The following is a 25,610-nucleotide window of genomic DNA, read 5'->3' on the forward strand; positions in this document are numbered from 1 at the left end:
TCCTACCCGACAATGAATTTCTTCACTGACAGCTTGCTGTTTCTTATTGGACCTCTTAACATCAAGGAACTCCACCAGTGGTCGGATAGTTATTCCCTGCACAGAAAGAAAAAGTAAATTTTTAAGATTTTAAAAGTTCAAGGATAACTTGTACTCTTCTAAGATTTGATAAACATCACAAAAAAAAAGAAAAAAAACTGCTCCTGCAATCTAACACAGTCTATGTAACTTTGCATTAATTTTTTTCTTACTCTTCAATAGCTGATATGCTTTCAGAGAGATTATGTGTCAGCAACCACTATAAGAAATAAAACAATAAACAGCATACTAGAATTGAAAAGCAGTTGAGAAACAGACAAAGAAAGGAACTCCAAGAAATAATAAAGGTTGGGGGCTGGGCAGGTGGTGGTACACCCAGTTAAGCACATATAGTACTAAGCACAAGGACTGTGCAAGGATCCGGGTTCAAGGCCCTGCTCCCACCTGCAGAGAGAATACTTCACAAGCCGTGAAGCAGGTCTGCAGGTGTCTTTCTCACTCCCTCTCTACCTCCCCCCGCCTCCCTTCTCAATTTCTCTCTGTCCTATCCAATAAAATGGAACAAAATTGCCGCCAGGAGCAGTGGATTCAATCTTTAGAAATAAATGATATTCTAATTTAGAGGAATCACCTACCTGTATTATCCACAGAAAGCTTTTCACTTTATTCCTTTATTTAGGCATTGAGGCAGTCATTTTTTTTTGAGGCAGTCATTTTTTTTTTAGAATGCATATTTTTATTTGTGATAAATAGCAGTTTACAAGGTTGTAAGATTATAGGGTATAGTTCCACACTGCACCCACCATCAAAGTTTGTCCCCACATATTGAGACAGTTTTAATGAAGCTTCTATGGCAATATGCATCAGCAGGTTGACCATTTAGATCACAAAGAGGAAATGTTAAGAGCCTCGGCTTCCTGAATGCAGTCTTACAGGGAAAAGGATACTTACAAAAGCAGTTACAAAGTAAGCAACAGCACAGTGAAATGATATATATGGAAGGCTTTGCACTGGGAAGGAATCTTAGACATGCGTGGAAGATACCTTAGCAAAGGCTAAACACCAGTATCAAAGAGCAACAGTGAAGAAGGGCACAGTGGGCCTGGACAGATTGACTCTGAACTTGGGAAATGGTGAGAACAATATATTTGGGGGCAAGTTACAAAAAGAAAAATATTTTTCTTTTTAAGAAAAAGATATCTACTAGCAGCAGGGCTGGGTCATGGAGCACCTGGTTGAGCACACTTATTACAGTGCACAAGGACATGGGTTCAAGTCCCTGGTCCCCACCTGTGGAGGGAAAGCTTCATGAGTGGCAAAGCAGGGCTACAGGTGTCTCTCTGTCTCTCTCCCTCTCTATCTCCTCCTCCCCTCTTAATTTCTGGATGTCTGTATCCAATAAATAAAGATAATTTATTTATTTATTTATTTTTTATTTAAGAAAGGATAAATTAACAAAACCATAAGGTAGAAGGGGTACAACTCCACACAATTCCCACTACCCAATCTCCATATCCCATCCCCTCCCCTGATAGCTTTCCCATTCTCTATCCCTCTGGGAGCATGGACCCAGGGTCATTGTGGGTTGCAGAAGGTGGAACCTTCTTTAATTGCTTCCCCGCTGAACATGGACGTTGACTGGTCGATCCATACTCCCAGTCTGCCTCTCTCTTTCCCTAGTAGGGTGGGTCTCTGCGGAAGCTGAGCTCCAGGACACATTGGTGGGATCTTCAGTCCAGGGAAGCCTGGCCAGCATCCTGATGGCATCTGGAACCTGGTGGCTAAAAAGAGAGTTAACATACAAAGCCAAACAAATTGTTGAGCAATCATGGACCCAAAGGTTGGAATAGTGGAGAGGAAGTGTTGGGGGTGGGGGGTACTCACTGCAAACTCTAGTGTATTTCTGCTTTCAGGTATATATTTTCACTTGTTTATGGATATGTGTGAACATATGAAGATAATTTTTTTAAAATTAGAAGAGGATAATCCACCAGCAAAAGACAGAGAAAAAGTGATTTAATCATGCACTTTGCAACAATTCCCTTAGAACCAGGAACAGCACACTGCGTTTAGCATAGTTCTGCATTCACAAGTCAATTCAGTCACAAGGGAAAAAGACATCAGATCATAAATACTGGGGGGAAATGGCTGCTGGTTCTCTTCTTTGCCCTAAATTATCTACTCCACTTTCATTCAGAGCAATCAGAAAATTCAATCTATGTGCAAAACAGCTACTAAACCATATTCCAAAGAGTGCTTAATAGAACTTGAGAGTTTAGTTCTATGTTACTGGAAGAATCAATGCAACCAGGGGAAAAAGAAACTAGGATCCATGATTGGTCAACAATTCATTTGGCTTTGTATGTTAATTCTCTTTTCAACTACCAGGTTCCAGATGCTAGCATGATGCCGACCAGACTTCCCTGGACAGACAACCCCACCAGTGTGTCCTGGAGCTTCACTTCCCCCGAACTCTTCCCCACTAAGGAAACAGAAAGTCAGATTGGGAGTATGGATCGACCTGTCAACGACCATGTTCAGCGGGGAAGCAATTGCAGAAGCCAGACCTTCCACCTTCTGCATCCCACAATGACCTTGGGTCCATACTCCCAGAGGGTTAAAGAATAGGGAAGCTATCGGGGGAGGGGGTGGGAAACAGAGTTCTGGTGGTGGGAATTGTGTGAAGTTGTACCCCTCTTATCCTAAGGTTTTGTCAATGTTTCCTTTTTATAAATAAAAAATTAAATTAAAAAGAACTTAAAAAAAAGAAACTGGGAACAGAATGGCATAGAACTCAAAGATATCAAAACAATGTCAGTATAATTTAAAGTATATATTATTGCAACTAAAACCAGCCAGGTAAGGAAAGGAGTGGAATACTGGGGTCAAGAAAGAGCTCCAAATCTCAGCGGCAGATGGTGGTGCAGCTGGTTGAGCACACATGTTACAATGTGCAAGGACACAGATTCAAGACCCCAGTCTCCCACCTGCAGAGGGAAAGCTTCACAAGTGGTGGAGCAGGGCTCCAGATGTCTTTCTTTCTCTCCTGCTCTAGCTCCCCCTTCCCTCTCAAGTTCTGGCTATCTCTATCAAATAAATAAAGATAAATTCTAAATAAAAGAGCATATAAGGGGCCTGGGTGGTGGCACACCTGGTTGAGCACACATGGTAGAATGCTCAAGGATCCAGGTTCAAGCCCCCAGACTACATCTGCAGGGGGAAAGCTTTGTGAATGGTGATGCAGTGTTGCAAGTGTCTCTCTGTCTCTATCCTCTCTATCACTCCCTTCCCTCTCAATTCCTGGCTGTCTCTATCAAGTAAATAAAGATAATTAAAAAAAATTTTTTAAAGTGCACATGTGTAGAAGTTAATAGGGGGAAAAGGTAGCTATTTCAAAAGGTGTTTACTGCTACACATTTAATTTTTATTCCACCTCTACACATGTATTTCAAGCCCTCAATTTTTTATAAGCTGTGTTAAACACACACACACACACACACACACACATACACAAACACAATTTAAAAAAAAAGCAATTCAACTTGTTTCATCAATTCAGCTTTGGGTATTTTTAACTTCAGTTTAACTTTTTGAAGTGTGAGCTGATTTTTACCAAATTCAGCACAAGACACACCTAGTGTTCTTTTGCATTCCTGTCTGCCACTTTGCAATAATCTAGCAGGCAATAACAGTGTTTCAATCAACACATATCCTGTAATTTTGAACTTCTGTAAATGAAAATAAGTGCAGACATGTGTTGATGGAGATGGATGACTTCACAGAGTTCCATATTCTATGAAGCTACTAGTTTAATAATAGCTCCAGAAAGAAAGTGGATCAAAAATTAAATAAAAATATAGAATTTATTTGTTGCTTCAGCTACTTTTTAAAAACATTAATATTCCTGTGTCTGCTGGCCTTTTGGATCTCTTCTTTGGTGAGTATTCTGCCCACATCTTCTCCTCACTTTTGGATGGGGCCATTTGCATTACTGTCAAGATTGATGATCTCTTTATGCATCTGGATAAGTAATCACATAAGCATCACATAAAAAGATCTTCCATTCTCTAAGGAGTCTCTAAGTTTGGATAGTGGTTTTTTTTGGGGGGTGGGGCATGCAGAAGCTTTTCAATTTCATGTAGTTCCACTGGTTTATTTCTGGTTTTGCTTTCCTTGCAAATGGACTTGAGTCTTTGAAGATGCCTCTAAGACTTAGATCAAAAAAAAAAAAAAACCTCTTTAATGTTTTCCTCTAAATATTTGATGGCTTCTGGTTATAATATAAACCTTAATCTATTTGGAGTTTACTTTTGTGTATGGTGAGATGAAGTGGAGAAGGAGAGCAGGGAGTCGGCTGGGGGTGAGGGGGCTTTGAGTTCTGGTACAAGATGATAGAAAAGGACCTTAGTTGAGGGTGAGAGTGTCTTGCAGACAACTATCACAGCAAGATGAGAAATTGTACCCAGGTGTCAATACCATATTATAAAAATTTAACCTCCTAAGATAAAAAGTGTTTAATTATGAACGATATTAGTATTCATTTAGTAAATAACAAGTACCCAACACTGGTAAACAGGGCATAAACATAAAGATAGGGCACAGGATTGTCCAAATCCTGTATCAATTCTTTCCATCCACTAGACAAAAATATACTGTTATGACTCAAAACAAAACTGATCAACGACAGGAAACAACTTAGGTCTGGTGCCCAGGTAAACTCAAGCTTTTTTAGATAAACAACCTCTGTAAGTCTCTAATTAATGAAATATATTGGCTCCACACAAAGACTCACTGGCACCACTGTTTAAAATATGTATTTGTTTAGATTATCTCCTTTTAATAGTTGCTTTTCTCTCAATTGTTTAAATTATCATGTTATGCTCAATAGGAATTATATGATAGGTACTATCTCCCTCTTCTCTTAATCTATCCCTTTCAGAGTTCAAGTACATGAGATTTATGTATGTCATAATAAGTTCCTTTAGGTGGATGTAAGTTCCCTGAGGTGGATGTATATTCCAGGAAAGATAGAGATAGAGATAGAGGTAGAGATAGATAGATAGATAGATAGATAGATAGATAGATAAAGAGAGAGAGAGTGAGTGAGTGTGTGTATGCATGTGTTTAAGAGAGGGAGAAAAATACCATTGAGAAGGAACCTTACTCAACCATGTTGGAAGAAAATTTATAATTTAGGTCACCTGTAGAACAGCATGATCAGGCTTAGAAAAATAGCTTGTTTGCATCCATAAAAGGAAAACAGAAAGAGAGAGGGAGGGAGGAGGAGGAGAGAAAGAAGAAAGACAAATTTTTAGTTTTCTATCAAACCACTGAAAAATATACTTGCAGATAATCTCACCAATGTATCCTGGAACTTCATTTCCCTAAAGTCCTACCCCACTAGGGAAAGACAGAGACAGGTTAGGTTTATGGATCCACCTGCCAACACCCATGTTAGTAGAGAAGCAATATAGAATCCAGACCTTCCACCTCCTGCACCCTATAAAGACTTTTGGTCCATACTCCCAGAAGGATAAAAAATAGGAAAGTTTCTAATGGAGAGAATGGAACACAGGACTCTGGTGGTGAGAACTGTATGGAATTGTACCCCTCTTATCCTACAATCTTGTTAATCATTATTAAATCACCAATAAAAAATTAATAAATAATAAATTCAATATTATATACATATATATACACATATATTTTTGAGTCCATAGAGGAGCCCATGCCCTTCATGCCACAGTCTCACAGCCACTGTTTATCTTCCATGTTTGATTACTGTGGAAGGGAATCAGTTGTCAAACATCTTCCTCTTTCCTTAAGTCGTATCTTTCTCTTTATAGTGTGACTGGTTCTCTCACTGCTGTACAGCCAGGATCCAAACACACTACTGTGGCTCTCAACTTTGAAAAGCAGAAACATGAGACCTCCACTGGCATGCAGTCCTCTGTCCATTCCGCCCTTCTCCACCAGACCTCAACAGTACAACATGTCTGTCCTCTTCCCAAATTTCTCCCATACTTTTTTCTGAGTTTCCTTTTTACCCTCTGGCCCAATGAAAATGGCCATGCCTTGCCATGTCCCTATAGCCAACCCTCCTTTTTCTCTTTCTTCTTACTTTCTCTGGTCTTGCAGTCATACTTGTGGCAGTTGCTCTTATTTTCAACCTGTGACTTTGAGTACTCCTGATTTTCTGTCTCTTTACTGCTTTCCCTTTCAATCACCACCTCTTGTTGGTTCCTCAACATGCTCTTGAATTCCACATACTGGTGGGACACTGTGGAGTTGAGCTCCCAGATGGTTTCTGTTCTATAGTCTTTTTAGACTTACACCCTGAACAGTTGCTTTCAGACTCTACATGACCAAGTTCCAAATTTCTATCTCCTACACTAACATCTCTCATAAATTCTAGACCTGGATATGTTCAGTACTATCACTCACATACTGAACAGGCAAAAAAGATGTGACTTCTGACCCTTTAGCTGTTTCAATACTGGTATTAAACTAAAACAACATCTTTAAAGGATCTTCTTAGTGAAAAAAATCATCTACTATATATTTTTTTACTTATATTTTCCATCTTAGAGATTCCTGACCATTTTGTTTGTTTTATGGTGCCAGAATAAAATTATGTGAATACTATATAACTCTATACATATAATGGTATATGTTAACTAAATATGTTAAATTATACTGGCTACAAAGCATTACTACATATGCTTAACAAATGACAGATTTGGCTAATTAAAAGTATATTGGAGGGTCATCAGAATGTCTATAAGAGAGTCAGCATGCATTATCACTGCAGTATGAGAGGCTAAATCAGTAACAGGATACTTGGTGGTTGGGAAAGGCCAACCCACACGGGTCCTGCTTGCATACTCTTCAAGTAGGAGCCAATGATGTACAGACATGACATATTTTACCCAGGCTATTTCCAAAGGCTGTCTGTTTAACAAGCAACCTTGATAGGATGCCAAAGAGTAGTAACAGGTCTTCTAATTCAATGTTTCTCTCCTGTAACACACCCAGCATGGGCCTTTGTGTCATACCTGTGGAACCTGGGCTATGGAAAACTGACACAAACCAATACAAATTTTGGGTGACTATTTTTTTCATCAGTACTAAAGTCCTTTGTCTCTGACCTAGGAGTCAGGTGTCTTCTGTCAGCATCCACGAAAATTTAACAAGCTGGCAGTTTGGGAGGTGGCACAGCAATGGACTTGCTAGTGTGAGGTCCCAAGTTTAGTGCCTGGCACCACTGTACCAGAGTGATACTCTGGTGTTCTTTCTCTCTCTCTCTCTCTCTCTCTCTCTCTCCCTGTCTCCACACATGTTTCTCATTTCTTCCCCTCCCATCAATAAAATATTTTTTTAAAAGACAAATATAACAGACCAGATTGTTAACTTCCAAGTGTAACAAAATTTCAGAAGATTCACCTGGATAATGACCTACAGCAGAGTCCCACACTAACCTGCAATGGAGGCAAAGAAAGACAGCTACCTCTGAGTTCCAGTCCACTTGATGGACTTCTAGAAAACCACTAAGTGAATTTCCAGAATTCTGAGGTCCTGTATATAAGGTTATGCAAATAATAATTACTTTTTATTTCAAAGAAAGGCATACTGAAAGAGGCTGAGTCTTCCTTCTACCACAGTTTTCCTTAATATTTTAATTAAAACATAGCAAACCCTGCAATTCCTCTCCTGGGTATATATCCAGAAGAAACAAACACAACCATATAAAGATATTTGTATATACCTCTACATTCATAGTAGCACAATTTTATTAGGCCAAACTTGAAAGCAACTTAAGTGTCCAATGACAGATAAGCGACTAAGAAAACTGTGGTACATATGCACAATGGAATACTACTTGGCTATTAAGAACGATGAGGTCACATTCTTCATCTCATCTTGGATGGAGCTTGGAGGAATCATGTTAAGTGAGATAAGGATGACTATGGGAATCTCACTGATAGGCAGAACTTAAGAAACAAAAACGGAAAGAGGAAACACAAAGTAAAACTTGGACTAGCTGAATGTATTGCACCAAAGCAAAGGATTCTGAGGAAGGAAGAAGTGGTTGTGGGGGTGTTTACAGGCCTTGGTATATGACAACAGAAAAGAACCTAAGTTGGGGGTGAAACTATTTTGCAGACACTTATCATGGTGATATAGGGAATTGTACCTATGTGCTAACAACTGTACTACAAACCGTTAACTTTTCAGTAAAAGAAATAATAATAATAAAACATAGCAGATCGTAAGGTTAAAACTGTGCTTCAACTTTGTTTATATGAATTTTCTCTCTGCTGCCTCTGTGCTTTCTCTCTACCATTAATATCTATAGTGTGTGTTGTGTGTGTGTGTGTTTTCTCCCAGGAAATCATGCTCCCAATTCAACTTTTTCATGCTCTTTATTTCAGGTGAAGATGGCATGAAAGAGAGAGGGAGAGACCATAGCACCAATACAACAAGCATGAAGCTTCCCATATGGTTTCAGGGCTTGAACCCAAGACCTAGTGGTGTATGGTAAGGTACATGCCACATCACTGGGTGAGCTATCCCACAGTCCCATCTAGACTCTTACAACTGGTGGTGTTATGAACAAAAGATCCTTTCTGACTGTGTGTGTGTGTGTGTGTGTGTGTGTGTGTGTGTGTGTGTATGTGTTTTCATAGTCTCTCAGAAGCCTGGTGTGTTTGTGTGAGCATGGGGGGAGGGTTAGTGCTCTGTGGTGGAAGAGGACAATGGGTTTAGTAGAGAGTGAGGTGTGGTGATGCCTGTCCTGAGCAGATGTGGAACTGCACTCCTGTGACAACAACAGTTATGTCGGTCGACATGTGCTCAATAAAGTGACTATGTTCCCATATGGACATACCCAATAAACAATAATATTTATTATTGCAATAATTTTCCTTTTGCCTATCCTATGTTTGTTATATTATAGAAATGTCTTCTTGAACCCTAAGACAACAGGAACCTCACATTTCCACTATAGAGCCTATATTTCCCCCAGTCCTGGAACCTTAGGGTGGGGCCCACTTTTCTGCATGTTGCTCTCAATTCAAATCAAGTAATATTGCATCCGCGGATCGCAACATAATCAACACAGTGAGTGCCACCCCAGCATGCTTCACTTCAGACTGTGACCAGAGACTTCGGGTGTGGAATGACAACCCTTCAGTTTCATCACTCGGGTGAGACCTTTCCTTTCACAGTATTCTCTAATTCCATTCCAGGTGGTCCACTCCCCAATAAAGTCCCCAAACCTAGATATAGTCCAGATCCCCTGATATAGAGCATAGGTTCACACGTGCCCATAAACTAGGGGAAAAATATATACCTGAAAGCAGAAGTACACAAGAGCATGCAGGGAATACCCCCCAACACTTCATCTGCACTATTCCAGTCTTTAGGTCCATGATTGTTCAACAATTTGTCTGGCTTTGTATGTTAACTCTCTTTTCAGCCACCAGGTTCCGGATGCCAGCAAGATGCTGACCAGACTTCCCTGGACAGTCGACCCCATCAATGTGTACTGGAGCTCCGCTTCCCCAGAGACCCACCCTACTAGGGAAAGAGAGAGGCAAACTGGGAGTATGGATCGACCAGTCAATGCCCATGTTCAGCGGGGAAGCAATTACAGAAGCCAAACCTTCCACCTTCTGCAACCCACAACGACCCTGGATCTATACTCCCAGAGAGATAGAGAATGGGAAGGCTATCAGGGGAGGGGATGGGATATGGAGATCGGGTTATGGGAATTGTGCGAAATTGTACCCCTCTTATTCTATGGTTTTGTTAATGTCTCCTTTCTGAAATAAAAAAAATAACAAAAAAAAAGAAATGTAATTTTGTCTCTTGAATCCAATAATGAAAAGATCTGTGCTTATAGCTGGCACGCCCTCTCTTAGTCACTTTCCTAAGTCATGTTTATTGTGCCTTACAAATACTAACCTCCGGGGGTCGGGTGGTGGCGCAGTGGGTTAAGCGCATGTGGCGCAAAGCGCAGGGACCTGTGTAAGGATCCCGGTTCGAGCCCCCGGCTCCCCACCTGCAGGGGAGTCGCTTCACAGGCGGTGAAGCAGGTCTGCAGGTGTCTATCTTTCTCCCCTTCTCTGTCTTCCCCTCCTCTCTCCATTTCTCTCTGTCCTATCCAACAACGAATTGCGTCAACAATGGCAGTAATAATAACCACAACGAAGCTACAACAAGGGCAACAAAAGGGGGGAAAAAAAAGGCCTCCAGGAGTGGTGGATTCATGGTGCAGGCACCGAGCCCAGCAATAACCCTGGAGGGGGGAAAAAAATAAAAACAAAACAAATACTAACCTCCATGAATGTGTGTGTGGTGGGGGTTGGAGGTGGCTGAGAGGCAACACTGCAGATACCAAGAAGCAAGAAGCACGTACATAAACAGTAAGAACTGGGTGCTTCATCTCCAAATGACTCAGTTCCTAGGTACACTAGACAGTTCTTTTCCTATGTTTGCAGTTGATACTAGTACATGACACTTGAAGTTTGGAGGACTGTCCAGAGCATTAACTAGTCTAGGCAGGACAGGTTTTGGGTGGTAAGCACAGGGCATATGTACATTACTGTTTAAAGATTATATATAGTTATAAAGAACTATCAGTATGATATTTCTATCAATCATTAAAATAAAAATCCTGGGAGTCGGGAAGTAGCGCAGCGGGTTAAGCACACGCGGCGCAAAGCACAAGGACAGGCATTAAGGATCCCGGTTCAAGCTCCCGGCTCCCCATCTGCAGGGGAGTCACTTCACAGGTGGTGAAGCAGGTCTGCAGGTGTCTGTTAGTCTCCTCTCCGTTTTGTCCCAGCTATGGCGCACCAACGTGGGACCTAACCCACCCATCCCCCAGATAAGTAAACGTCGCTTGGCTACCCATCCGCCATGGGTTGCCTTTCTACTTATGAAGAGGTTTCCCAAAGCCTCTACTCTTTCTTCATGAGACAGTTTCTCTGTCTCTGGAACATTTTGCTCTGGGCCACACTTTGGTTCCTTATGACCGTGATCGTAGAGCTTGGGAGATGCATGGAGATTTCCCCTGGGACTTTCTGGATTCTCTCTTCCATGTTTCCTGTGGAGAAGGACTACTCTAACTTGAAGAGCATTCTCCAGTACCCTGGCAGTCCCCAAGAATGGAGACATGTGGTTAGTTCTACACTCCTGATTCGATTCTTTCTTCATTGGGAAGACGTTTTTAAAAATAGATGCCTGCAGCAATCCTGCAGGAACCGTCAGAAGCATCCTAAATGGAATTTTGAGGAGCTTTTTGGACTAGGATGCCCTCCGGGGACTCATGATGAGACATAGTGAAATCTAAATAATCTGGTTCAAGAAAAAAAAAACCTACCTACTGCTTTTCTCTCGCTTCCCCCCTCGTTGTTCTCTCTGAATATCTTAAGTTTGCTGTCTGCTTTTAGTTGCATTTCGTAAGAAAGTGACTTGAATGACTGAATTTTTGTATGACATTGACTTAAAAATAAAATGCTAGACTCAGCCATGATTTCTAGAGACATCCAGAAACAATCCAAAAAGTTGTTTTTTCCTCTTTTGATTTTTTTTTTACATCTTGGTATAAATGATAAACTTTTAATCCTGAAAACTGTATGAGTATGGGTGGGGTAGATAGCACAATGGTTATACTAATGATTCTCATGCTTGAGGCTTCTAACCATGGTTCTTCTGTTTACCTTTCCACATTTTATTGAGTTTATACTGTTTAGACAACCTTAAAATCATACTAAAAAGGACTTCCAAAATTATAAAGGTACTTAAACCAATTATAATCGAGTTATCAGTTATAGTAAACTTCTAATCTGCTACAAGTTTTGTTTCACAAGTAAGTGAAATACAGCTGTCAAGTCTTCACATGAAAAAGCATCTGCTCATATGGAATCCCTGGAAGTCCATTTGAACCCCTGTCCTCTGACATCGCCCACAAGATGGCATGACAACACCTCCCCCGAAACCAATGATGTCACCTAGCACGACCTGAAGAAACTGATTCACGGACTCCAAAGCTCACTCTCTACAGAAAAGCGGAATTACAGTGGCTGACCTTCCCCATCGAGACAGACGTGCAGTGTTTCATCCCCTGGCATTTCTTCTTGGAAGAAAAGAGCAGTGGAGTCCTGCAAGTCTCTCTCTGTCTCTTGCTCTCTCTATCCTTCCTCCTCAAATTCTCTCTGTCCTATCAAATAAGAAAAATTTAAAAAGAACAAGTATCTCCCCTCTCCAAGGCCTAAGCATTTTCCTGAACCCTGGGCTCAAGTTACCTCACCTACGCATCATCTTCCCTTGCAGGCCTAACAGCCACAAAGATAATTTCTTTTGTTTAACTTTATTTATATATTTATTTTGATAGAACAGAAAGAAATTGAGAGGGTGGAGGTAGAAAGGGAGAAAGAGGCAGAGAGAAACCTGCAGCACAGCTTCACCACTTGTGAAACTTTCCCTCTGCAGGTGGGAACCAGGGGCTTGAACCTGGGTCCTTGCACACTGTAGTATGTGCATTTAACTAGGTATGCCACCACCTGGACCCTCAAAAATAATTTCTTACTGGAGGGAGAGTCCTTCCTTCTAACTGCTCAGACTCTTCTAAGATTCCTCATTCATTCCCCACATCAAACCTATCAAAGGGTCCTGCAGACTCCATCTTTAGAATGTCTTCAGGGCTTACCTGTCTGCATCAGCCATCACACAGCATTTCCCATTTCTACCCATTGCTCATGATGCTCTATTTTCACAGTAGCCAGGGTCGTCAATCCACATCACACTTCTGCAAAAAAACTTCCAAGAACTTCCAATCCAAAGAGGAGCCAAAATCCTCAGGTCAAACTGCATGACTTTTTAAAAAAATTTTTAAATTTATGTATTTATTTTCACTTTTGTTGCCCTTGTTGTTTTTCATTGTTGTCATAGTTATTATTGTTGTTGATGTCGTTGTTGTTAGATAAGACAGAGAGAAATGGAGAGAGGAGGGGAAGACAGAGAGAGGGAGAGAAAGACACCTGAGGACCTGCTTCACCGCCTGTTAAGTGACTCCCCTGCAAGTGGGGAGCCGGGGGGGGGGCTCAAATTGGGATCCTTACTCCCATCCGTACACTTTGAACCACATGTGCTTAACCCCCAGCACTACCGCCCAACTTACCTGCATGACTTTAAATGGCTTTGAATCCCAAACTGTCATCTTATTCTCCTACTTTATATGCTTTCACTCCACAGTCTTGCAGCCACTTCCGGTCAAGAACATACTGTCTTCAGACCTCTGTCCTTCCCTTCTGTTTCTGTAGAATGTTATCTTGACTTAGCTAGTTTCCTTATCTCCCATAAACCTTTGCTCAAATTTTTCTTTTCTACTATTTCCTTTTGGACCAAGTCTACTTAGAACTGGTACCCCAGCCTCACCATACCTGGCCTCTGCTTGTTACTGCACCATACCATTCACCTTCTCATGTGCTCTAGAATTCACTTACTATATTTACTTTCCAGGGTTTTCCCTCCTTCACATCCCCAGAGTGCACACCTTCCAGGGAGAGATGTTTCTGTGTTTTTGTTCACTAGCAAGTCCTCAGCTCTTAGGGTGCTCTCTGGGACACAGAGGGAGTCCAGTACTTATGGACTATTGTGAAGGTCCACAAAATATAATCTCCTAAAGGGAGGCTAATTAATTTAAAGAGAAGGTCGTGCTCCATCGGGATCTTCATGCCTTCCACTGCGTCAGGGGATCTATGCTGAGCAGTCAACTCACATTAAGCGGCCGAGGAAAGGTCACCACACAAGCTAGTGGTTACTGAGCACAACTCCAGGGAGCAAGACAAATGACCAGGATTAACAAGCCGAGTTCATCAGTATCCTTACTTAGCTGAAGTTTCCTTAAATAATATTTCCTCTGGGTGGGCCAAGAAATTAAACTGGACTCACTTCATCCCCTGCACAATCCAGGGGCATGAGGAAAGATAGTTTCCTCCACTACTGCCATGACCGGCCTATCCAGACAAACGCTGACACTTTGCATCCTGGAAAATGAGCTCATGACGAAGGTGGGAAAGAACTTACATCTTCTCGGTCAACGGAGAGACTTTGTGGAGTGAGAGACAAAAGAGAAAAGAGAAATCTACTCACCAGGATGAAAACGGTAAAGAAGATGACAACGATGGCCGCTGTAATGAAGAGCTTTTTCCGAGGAAACACAGTAGCAGGGAGGAGAAACACGAGGGCAAAGCAGATGGCGCCCCGAAGCCCCCCGTAGGCAATGATGAATTGGTCCTTAAAGGTCAGGGGGATGGTCCGGAACCAGTTAATGACTTGTGTCAGGACAAAAACACCTGGCAAGAAAGACAAAACCAAAGAAGACATGAATGAGATCAGAACACAGAAACGACAAGACTCAGTTGTGCTTCTTTAACAAGGCCAAACAAGCATTTGAGATGCTTTCTTGGGGGATAGGTGGTGGCTCACCTGGTTAAGCACTCACATTACAGTGTGCAAGGCCCATCTCTATCTCCCCTCTTCCCCTCTCAATGTCTCTATCCAATAATAAATAAATAAATATTTTTTAAATGAGACATTTCTAACTTCCTTTTCCTCACAAATTTATCAGAACTGTCAGGTTGTCAGGTATGTGCTAATCCAGGGATAGTGGGTGAAAAAGTGGAATCATAAAAGCCAAGAAAACCCAGCTTGGGTGCCTGGCTCCCAAACTGCAGAGGGGGGAGGGGATGCTTCAAAAGCAGTGAAGCAGGTCTGCAGGTATCTATCTTTTTTTCTCCCCTTTTCTCCCCTCTTCTCTCAATTCCTCTGTTCCCTATCCAAAAATAAAATGGCCGCAGGAGCAGTGGATTCACAGTGCAGGCACCAAGTCCCAGCAGTAACCCTGGAGGGAAAAAGAGAAAAAAAGCCAAGAAAGCCTAATTTTGATTTACAGCAAAGACATGAAGGGAGAGAGAGAAAGAGAAGGGAGAGGTGGAAGAAGAGAAGAAGCAGGAGGAGGAAGAGGATGAAGACAAAGAAGATGACGTGGGAACAGCAGCAAAAAGGAAGACTCAGAAGGGAGCCCACACTCTTTAGTGAGCACAGCTAAATGTTCACTTAGGAAACGAATGCTCATTACCCAGTGCTCTCCAAATCAGGCAGAAGGCCAAGGTGAAACAGACGAAAGCCCAGTTCCACTCATGGTTCTTCCCAACGGTGGACACCCCCATAAAAATGAAGATCAGGGTCTCACTGACACTGCTCAGCATCTTCATGAAATATTTGATGGTGGTGTAGGATTTCTGAGATACATTTTCCTCCACATACTTATTCATTGTCATGGCACAAGCAGTGATTCTGCAAGAAGAGACAGAGTTTCTATTTAAACGTGACAACAGTCAGCATCAACCTGACAATGAGTCAGCACTGAAGAGTTAAAAGGCAGCTCCCTCACTCTGCTCATGGCTCTTGCATTATCGACTGATTTTTATGGGAATGTGTTTTTGCCCCTGAAAAGCCCTCCTGTCACTGAAGGTCTTCGTCAATACCCGTGGTCTGAAGTACACAGCTCCACCCAGCTCTCTAGTCCACCACCACCCTCCTGACTCCAGCTCCACACTCTCAAGAGGTCTGTGGACCTTGCTGGCTTCAACTGTCCTCTGGTCCTATTGGTATCACATAGCAAACAAGTCCATAGTAAACACAGGAGCCATAATAATCCCCCCCCTAGTGAACCATTTCCATCTTATCTTTTCCTTAAGTCCCTAAAATGCTTATCTGGTGCCTAAAATCCTAAACTCTAAATTGTGGTCCTACTGAACTTATCTTCCTCTCCTATCTCCTGGGTACCCTCCTTCCTCATCACCTAATTGGTCATCAACTAAGTTTTTTTGTTTTGTTTTGTTTGGGGGGGGGGGTCCCCTGCATTTTTTATTGAGGAAATTAATGGTTTATGATATATGTAATTGTTGATACATCTGTAAAATTCCTCCATTTTCTGCAAAACACTCTCACAACTAGCCTAAGTCCCTTCCACCATCATGCATCCTGCAGGATCTAAAGGCCCCACTCCCCTTTCCCCAGAGTGCTTTGCTTTGGTGCAATACATCAACTGGTTTTGATCTCTCAATCTGAGTATCTCTTACACCTATCTTTCATCTCAATGTCTTCCTGGTCTCATTTCAACTTAGCTCTTTGCAATTTCCCAGAAACAGGAAGGGTTGACAGGATCTGAGAACTGCCAAAGGAAAGAAGGTCATTTTGCTGGTTGCACTCAGTATTTCCATTGGGACCCCTCCCAGGATACCTATCTAATGAGAACAGCTCTGCACACTCCAGTAAAGAGGATTAAGTCCATACTCCCAAGTTAGATGCCAGAGCTCTTCATATTATTCACTCTGGGGACAATTTCAGTATCACCTTCTACCACTGCCCTGGAGTACACACACAATCTGTAATCTCCCAAATGGACCTACTCTTTCATCTCGCCTTGTCTTTCAGTGACATTTCCTCCTTCCTACCTAGAATGATGCCCCTGACCAACTTAAACACCACACACAGAGACTCCTCTACAGAGACACAGTGACTATAAAGGACCAAAAGGATTTCATTAGCAGAGAACTGTGATAACAGGATGAATGAATGAAAAGCACAAAGTGATTTAAATGAGTGGCAGGAAAAGACTGAAAAGGAAAGACAGACTTTGGTGGGTCACCTGCTTCCCAGAGTAGTAACTGCCATAAACCAATTACTGGTCATGATACTTCAAGTTCCTCACATCCTCAGAACTCTAGAGTTCATATGTAACTCTTTTTCTAAAAACAATTTTATTATCTTTATTTATTTATTGGATAGACAGCCAGAAATCAAGAGGGAAGGAAATGACAGAGAGGGAGAGAGACAGAGAGACAGCTGCAGCACTGCTTTACCTCTCGAAAAGCATTCCCCCTTGCAGGGGCCCAGGGCTCAAACCCAGGTCCTTGTGTATTCTAACATGTGTGTTCAACCAGGTGTGCCACCACCAGGCCCCAGAAATCTAGAATTCTTACAACCCTGTATGTGCTCACCCACAACCACGACACATGGTTCTCTTCACCCTGGGAAAGTTTCTTATGTTTTAGGAAAATCCCCTACCATAACATAAGAACCTACATGGAAGGCAGAAAACCCATGGGTTTTCTCAGTTAAGAATTAAACAGTTAATCACAAACGTGTACCACTACAAGGAATAAGCCTGTTCTTCTCTAGAAAATCAAAAATAAAAAATGCAACTTATTTTTGTGAAATAGATTATAAACAAAACATAGCAGCGGGTTAAGCACATGTGGCACAAAGCTCAAGGACCAGCATAAGGATCCCAGTTCGATCCCTGGCTCCCCACCTGCAGGGGAGTCACTTCACAGGCAGTGAAGCAGGTCTGCAGTTGTCTATCTTTCTCTTCCCCTCTCTATCTCCCCCTCCTCTCTCCATTTCTCTCTGTCCTACCTAACAACAATGACATCAATAACAACAACAATAATAACTACAACAATAAAAACACAAGGGCAACAAAAGGGAAAATAAATGAATAAATATTTTTTTTAAATCATAGACAGACAAGAGCCCTGCATTTAGTTGCAATGGCACTGTCCCCAGGAGGAGAGGCTATTTCTTTTAGATTTATATGACTGAGGGCTGCATAATTCATGTGCTTCCCAAAAGACAAGATGGAGTGTCTTATAAAGGAGACTCTTTCAGCAGCCAGAGTATAGCCTTTGAATAGCTGAGGACTTCTATAACCATAGGCAGGTTTTATAGCACCCTCACCCTGTGCCAAGTACTATCCAAACATTTTGTATGGATTATGTCAGTTAAGCCTCCTAACAAGCCGCTGAGGCATGTCCTATTATCTTTCTCATTTTCCAAATGAGAGAACAAAGGTGGACAGAAAGCCACTGACTTCAGACTACACTGCTAATAAATGGTGGAGCCAGGATTTCAACCCAGGCAGTCTGACTCACAGCCAGCACTATTGAAGACTTGACCTTTGCTCCTTTCAAGCTCTCAGCAAGCCCAGTTATCTCTGATGGCAGAGAGAATGTTCTTCCCTGTTAAGACACTACTCAATTACAAATCTGGATATAGGAGTTTCCTGTGGTTGCTTTAAGAAGCTGCCATGAATTCAGTGGCTAAAATGACACAACTGTTTCATCCTACCCTCTCAGAGGTAAGAAGTCCAAGTTGACTTTCACCGGGCTGAATGTGTTTCCTCCAGGGGAGAATATGTTTCCACTCCTTCCAGTTTCTACAGAATGTTCATATGGGTTGTGATTGCAAGTATATATAAATACAGACAGTCATAAAAATAATAAGCAACCCATATCTGTGACCTTGGGAGAGCTACTGCAGTTTCCAGTGGAGGGAATGGGGACACAGAACTCTGGTGGGGGATATGATGAGGACTTCTACCCGTTACCTTGTAGTTTTGTAGATCAATATTAAATCACTCATAAAAAAGAAAAAAAGTAATTTATTTGATTCTCTGTAACATGCTTTAAAATGACTAGATTTGAAAATATTTAAACTGGGAGGTAAATGATGAAAATAATAAACCATCAAAATGCCCACTACACAAATTTCCCCAATTTTGTTTTTCAAAATAGCATGTCAGTTATAGAGCTAGAACACCTATGCTCTTCAATTTAGCCCTATTCCTCTCACAACTTCTTGGATTTTGATTACTTATGGTACAGTGAATAAAGCTTTGGACTCTCAGACATGAGGTCCCAAGTTCAATCCCTAACATCACTCATGGCAAAGTGATGCTCTGGTTCTCTCCTCTCCTCTCCTCTCCTCTCCTCTCCTCTCCTCTCCTCTCCTCTCCTCTCCTCTCCTCTCCTCCCTCTCCCTATCACTCTCTCTCTCTGATTAAAAAACCTTTTAAAAATTAATTGATTTAAGATGGCATATACCTGAAGCCTCAATTTCACTATAAGCCAGTATTACTTCAATAAGTATGATCAGAAATTATTTTAAAACATGAGAGGAGGGGGTCAGTCAGTAAGTAGCACAGTGGGTTAAGCGTACATGGTGCAAAGTGCAAGGACCGGTTCAAGGATCCGGGTTTGAGCCCCTAGCTCCCCACCTGCAGGGGAGTCACTTCACAGGCGGTGAAGCAGGTCTGCAGGTGTCTATCTTTCTCTCCCCCTCTATCTTCCCCCTTCTCGATTTCTCTCTATCCTATCCAAACACCGACAGCAATAATAATAACAGCAATGATAAACAACAAAAAGAGAAAAAATAGCCTCCAGGAACAGTGGATTCATAGTGCAGGCACCAAGCCCCAGCAGTGGCCCTGGAGGCAAATAAAATAAAATAAAATAAAATAAAATAAAATAAAATAAAATAAAACATGAGAGGATACAGTCTTTGCAAATGTAGGAAATATTTCACTCTGAGGCCATGTTTGCACCATCCAGCAGGTGAAACAGAAAACTATGTTAACAGGTAATCTGCAGTTCATTCTGAATGATTTAACAAAACTTTCTATCCAGAAATGACTCAGAAGCCTAACTTTAGTGTAAGGATTAAAAAAATAAATAAAAGAATGAACAAATGCATTTTCCACGAATGTCCATAGGATCCTTTTCCATTGTTTCATGTTTTGAATATGACACGAAGAGTGATGATGCTTGTGTCTGCCAGACACCTCACCATCACTGAGTGCCACTTCCTCCCACTACGAAGGAGAGCATGCTGGACGGGTACCAGCAGCTTCAGTGCCTAGAGGGGAGCCATTCAGAAAGTGTGGACATTGGCACACCCCATGGACAGGAAACAAATGACCCGCACACCTCTGTTCTGATCTGCCCTACACCATTTAATGCATGTAGCCTCACAAGCAAATACTTGGAGAGTTGTCAGTGTAAATGGGTTTTTTGTTACACTGTGACCTGAGGTCAGATTACCTCACTTTCAAAAACATCACAAGTGCTCACACTACAGATCAGCTGTTCTTCCTCCATTTGGACAGGGACGTACTAGATAGCCTTCCCCCCTTGGCAGACCATCTAAAGCCAATGACCCTCACCATTTCCACATCTTTAAGTCTCCTTTATCTGGTTGAAAAGAATCACAAAAAAATTCTTAAGAGAGCTGGAGGATGAGGCAGATTGGTACCACACTGTTCAATGTTCACAGCATTGTGGATCTGGACTACATGGCCAGGGGTATCCCTGAGTCTAAGACTATGTCACAGTATCTCCCCCACTGCATGATGCATAGAGATGGATGGCTTCCTCCATCATCACATAAACACATAAGGATCTCATACCTGAAAGTCTATAGCCTTTCATCCCCATTCTGGAAATAATGTGTAGATATGCATACCAGCAGAACAACCAAAGTCAACTCATTCTACTTCCCCAAATTCCAGGTGTGTTTAGGTTACACAGGCTGCTCTGCTAACTTGGGTAAACAGTTAATGGTATTTATATATTTTCCTCATGCTTAGGAGCTACTTTCTGCCCTAATCCAACTTTCTAACCTTATTGTCAACTCTGACACTATCTTCCTAGACAGTATATTTAGTCCACCTGCATGTTAGCATGTCAGGCAAAAATTACTAAAGTCATGGGCTCCTTGGAACATACCTAAAATAGACTTCCTAGCTTTGTCCTACCAGAAGGCCCCTAATTTCATCTGCTCTATTCCCACCTTTGGGTTCCTGTTTATTAAACAAGTTGCCTGCTTTATATCTTACTGCCTTTCAGCCACTAAATTGTAGACACTACTGTGACTCCAGCCTGACTTCCCTGGGCAGATGACTTCACCAATGTGTCCCAGAACCTTCCCTCCCCAGAGGCCTATCTCACTAGAGAAAGACAGAAACAGGCTGAGGGTGTGGATCAACCTGTCAACGCCCATGTCCAGAAGAGAAGCAATTACAGAAGCCAGACCTCCCACCTTCTGCACCTCATAAAGGATTCTGGTCTATATTCCCAGAGGGATAAAGAATAGGGAAGCTTTCAGTGGAGAGGATGGCAAACAAAACTCTGCTTTGTGGGAATTGTATGGCATTTTATCCTTGTTATCTTACAATCTTGTTAATCATTATAAAATCACTAATAAAATTTTTCATAGTTTGTTGGTATGCTTCTAAAAACCCCTTCTGTTTCATTAGTTTAATACCCCCTGCTTAACACTGTATTCTATTTACATAACTACTGTATTCTATTTAAATAACCACTGCAGGGCATTGGTTCAATCCTCACTGGTTCATGATATGTTTTTGATGCCTGTATAGGGATTGGTTTGATCCCATTCAAAGCGGTCTATTTACATGGTTTGATCCCATTCAAAGCAGTCTATTTACATAAATCACTTTTACATTTACATAAAGCACCACACTCCCTCCAGGGTATTGGTGGTTCAGTGGTAGAATTCTTGCCTGCTCCGACCCCTCTCCTTGTCATACCCTGATTTTCACCAGTCACTTTTCTCTCCACCCTCTCTGCGTCACATCCTGTTCCCACCCTACTGGGCTAGTATATTTATAAGGACAAGATTGTTTGTAGTAGTTTAGTTTAGCTTAGCTTGGTATAGATTGAGCTGCGTCCTGCATGTATAAAGAGATACTGCGTATAACCCAGCCATGAGTCCCTGGTCGTCTGTTACCTGCCCGTGAAGCCAGCCCGGCGAAAACAACAATAGTTGCTTTCAGCATAAAACAATTTTCATTTTTAATATTCTTAACATAAACTTATTGCAATTACCTCACACTGTTGAATCATTCCCTTGCCCCTTCCAACACATGGTTCTCTTTTGTAATTATCCTGCTTCACTAATATGACTGTGAATCACAGTTCACTTAGCATCTACTCTGGGTGAAGTTCTGTGCTGGTGACTAGGAAAAGAGACACAAATAAGCTGTGGCTTCTGTCTTCAAGAATTGATAACCTAAGACGAGAAACAGTCAAGGACAGATATTGTAACATAACACACACAACACAGTCTAGAGAACAGGGATGGCAGTTATGCCCTAAAGTTCCAAGGAGAAACTAATGCTCTTGTCACATAAAAAAAGGACATTCTGCTAAGTCTTTAAGAATGAGTGCAAAAAAATAAATAAATAAAAAGAGGGGGGTTTCTAATGGAGGGATTTAAAAACTTAGCAATCATTTTACCAAAATATTACAATGAAAGAAAGAAAAAAAAAAACTCCAAACAGAACTGCAAGATCTAAAGGAAACTTTGAATGCAGTTCAGGCTGAGGTAAGAGACCTCAGAAGTAGACTTAATCAGGTATATGAGAGAATCTAAATTTAAATTTAGGAATTTAAATTCATTCTGTGAGTTTAAAACTCTTGGAGAGGGAAGGTTTAGGAAAAAATGAAACACTTCTCTATAAAATAGCAGACTCCATCAGAAAGATACAGGCCCATGTTAACATACAGCAAAGATCTCCTTCCACCTTCTGCACCCCATAAAGAGTTTCAGTCCATACTCTCAGAGGGATAAAGAAAAAGGAGGTTTCCAATGGAGGGTATGGAATACAGAACTCTGGTGGTGATAATCATATTTCTCTTATCCTGCAATCGTGTTAATAATTATTAACAATAACAACTAATAATAGAAAAGATCTCAAATAAGATACCTAACATCACTGCTGAGACAACTGGAAAAGGAGCAACAAAGAAGCCCAAAAGTCAACAGGAGGAAGGAAATAGTCAAAATCAAAGCATAAAGTAATGAAATAGAATCCAAAAAGACTATCCAAAAAAATTAATGAAGCCAAGAGCTGGTTTTTAGAAAGGACAGAGTATATAAATCACTTGCTAGACTCACAAAATAGGACAAGATAAAAACCATCAGGAACGAGAAAGATGAAAATACATCTGAAGATGGGGAGATATAAGGAGTCATACACAAATGTTATGAACATCTCGATGAAAATAGATTGGACAACCTATAAGAGGCAGATGCATTTCTAGAGTCATACCACCTTTCAAGCCTAGTCCAAGTGGAAATTGACAGCTAAAACAAGCCAATAACAGCATACAAATTAAATCAATAATCAAAAATCTCCCCAAGAATAAAAGCCCATGTACAAATGGCTTTACTAATGCATTTTATAAGATTTTCAAAAAGGAACTAGTACCTATTCTCTTCAAACTATTCCAGAAAATTGAAGATAGGAAAGCACCCCCCAAATACCTTCTATGAGGCGAACATCACTTTGATGCCCAAAACAAGAAAACACTCTACCAAAAAAGAAAACTATAGACTTATACGCCTGATGAACACTGATGTAAAGATCCTGATCAAGATCCTGGCAACTCAAATCCAACAACATACCAAGAGAATAATTCACCAATATCAAGTGGGATTCATCGCTGGGAAACAAGAATGGTTCAACATCTGAAATTAATAGATATAATTCATCATATAAAAAAATCACATGGTCATATCAACTGATGACAAAAAGACATTTGGCACGATCCAACCCCCATTAACAACCAGAAAGCAGAAATAGAAGGACCATTCCTCAACAAAATAAACACCATTTACAACAAACCCACAGCTAACATTCTCAATGGGGAAAAACTGAACACTTCCCCTAAAAGCAGGAACCAGACAATGAAGTCCACTATCTCCACTGTTATTCAGCTAATTTTCTAGGTCCTCATCACTGCAATCTGACAAGAAAATATATCAAAGTTATACAAATTGGAAAAGAAGAAATCAAACTATCACTGTTTGCTGATGACATGATATTATATCTATAGAACCCCCAAAGACTCCTCCAAAAAAAAGAAAAACAGGAAATAATAAGTTTAGTGAAGTAGCAGGATAAAATCAGTACTCATAAATCTGTGGCATTTCTGTATACAAATAAGGAGAAAGAGGAAAGGCAAATAAATGACTCAATCCCACTTAAAACTGAACCCCCCCAAAAAAAAAAAATTAGGAGGCCAGGCGTAGTGCATTTGGCTAAGTGCATATATTACAGTGCGTAAGGAACTGGGTTCAAGCCCCTGATCCATACCTGCAGGGGGAAAGCTTCACAAGTAGTGAAGTAGAACAGCAGGTGTCTCTCTGTCTCTTTCTCTCACTATTGCCCCCGACCCTCTCAATTTCTCTCTGTCTCTATCAAATATAAATAAATAAAAAACTAGTATAGCCACAGGTCCTTTGGAATATAACTAAAATATGCCTACTACCTATCTATTCTAAAATGGAGTACCCCCCAACTTTTCATCTGCACTATCCCAGCCTTTAAGTTCATAATGGTTGATTTGTTTGGCTTTGTATGTTAACTCTCTTTTCAGTCACCAGGTTGCAGATGCTAGCAGGATGCCAACCAGACTTCCCTGGACAGACAACCCCACCAATGTGTCCTGGAGCTCCACTTACCCAGAGCCCCACCCTACTAAGGAAAGAGAGAGAGGCAGACTGGGAGTATGGATCACCTGTCAACACCCATGTTCAGCAGGGAAGCAATTACAGAAGCCAGACCTTCTACCTTCTACATCCCACAATGACCTTGGGTCCATACTCCCAGAGGGTTAAAGAATAGGAAAGCTATCAAGGGAGGAGATGGGATGTGGAGTTCTGATGGTGGGAATTGTGTGGAGTTGTACCCCTCTTATCCTATGGCTTTGTCAATGTTTCATTTTTATAAATAAATAAATAAATAAATAAATAAATACTGAACCCAAAAGGATAAAATGACTTCTGGTGAGTCTCATGAAGGAGGTAGGATCTATACATGAACACTATAGTACATTGCTTAAAGAAACACAGAAGGACACATTGAAGTAGAAAACTATTCCTTGTTCCTGTATTTGAAGAATAAACATTATTAAAATGGCCATTCTACCAAAAGCAATCTACAATTTCAGTGGAATACATATCAAAATTCCAATGGCATTTTTCAAGCAAATTGAACATTTCCAAAAATTTGTGTGGAACCACAAACTGCTGAAGTACTTCTGAGAAAAAAGGAAAAATATGGAGGTATCACACTCCCCAACTTCAGTTTATACTACAAAGCAATAGTAATCAAAACAGCAATGGTACTGTAATAAAAATGGACACTAGATCAGTGGAGCAGAATTGAGAGCCCAGAGATGAACCCACACCACATATATACAGCTACCTAAAAGATGACAAAGGGGCCAAAATCACTCAATGGGGTAAAGGAGCTCTCTTCAAAAGATAGTACTGGGAAAACTGGGCAGTCACATGTAGAAAAGTGAAACTAGGCCACCACCTAACACCATACACCAAGGTCAAGTCAAAATGGATTACAGATCTAGATATTAGACCAGAAACCCTAAAATTTATAGAAGAAAATGTTGGCTGAAATTTTGTAGGACCTTCACATCAAATACATAGAAACTCATCCCCCTGGGCATGGGAAATGAAACAAGTGTAAACAAATGGGATGACTTGAAACTAAAAAGCTTCTACACATTGAAAGCAAACTACACAAGGATAACAGACAACCCAGTAAATGGGAGAAGATATTTGCACATCACACATCAGACAAGTGACTGATATCAAGCCATCTATACAGAATT

General features: G+C 41.1%; 1 protein-coding gene across 2 annotated transcripts in view; it reads right to left on the reverse strand.

Moving 5' to 3' along the window:
• Positions 1 to 25,610, reverse strand: part of SLC9A2 (solute carrier family 9 member A2) — a 147,889-nt gene that overhangs the window by 30,893 nt on the left and 91,386 nt on the right. For both annotated transcript variants that reach the window (XM_007532152.3, XM_060187629.1), the window contains 3 exons: positions 15,188 to 15,405; positions 14,200 to 14,402; positions 7 to 96 (listed from right to left, as the gene is read on the reverse strand). In XM_007532152.3, coding sequence (XP_007532214.2) covers positions 7 to 96; positions 14,200 to 14,402; positions 15,188 to 15,405 — 511 coding nt within the window. The remainder of the gene's footprint in view (positions 1 to 6; positions 97 to 14,199; positions 14,403 to 15,187; positions 15,406 to 25,610) is intronic.

This window comes from Erinaceus europaeus, chromosome 3, assembly GCF_950295315.1.
Source record: "Erinaceus europaeus chromosome 3, mEriEur2.1, whole genome shotgun sequence".
Classification (NCBI taxonomy): Eukaryota; Metazoa; Chordata; class Mammalia; order Eulipotyphla; family Erinaceidae; genus Erinaceus; species Erinaceus europaeus.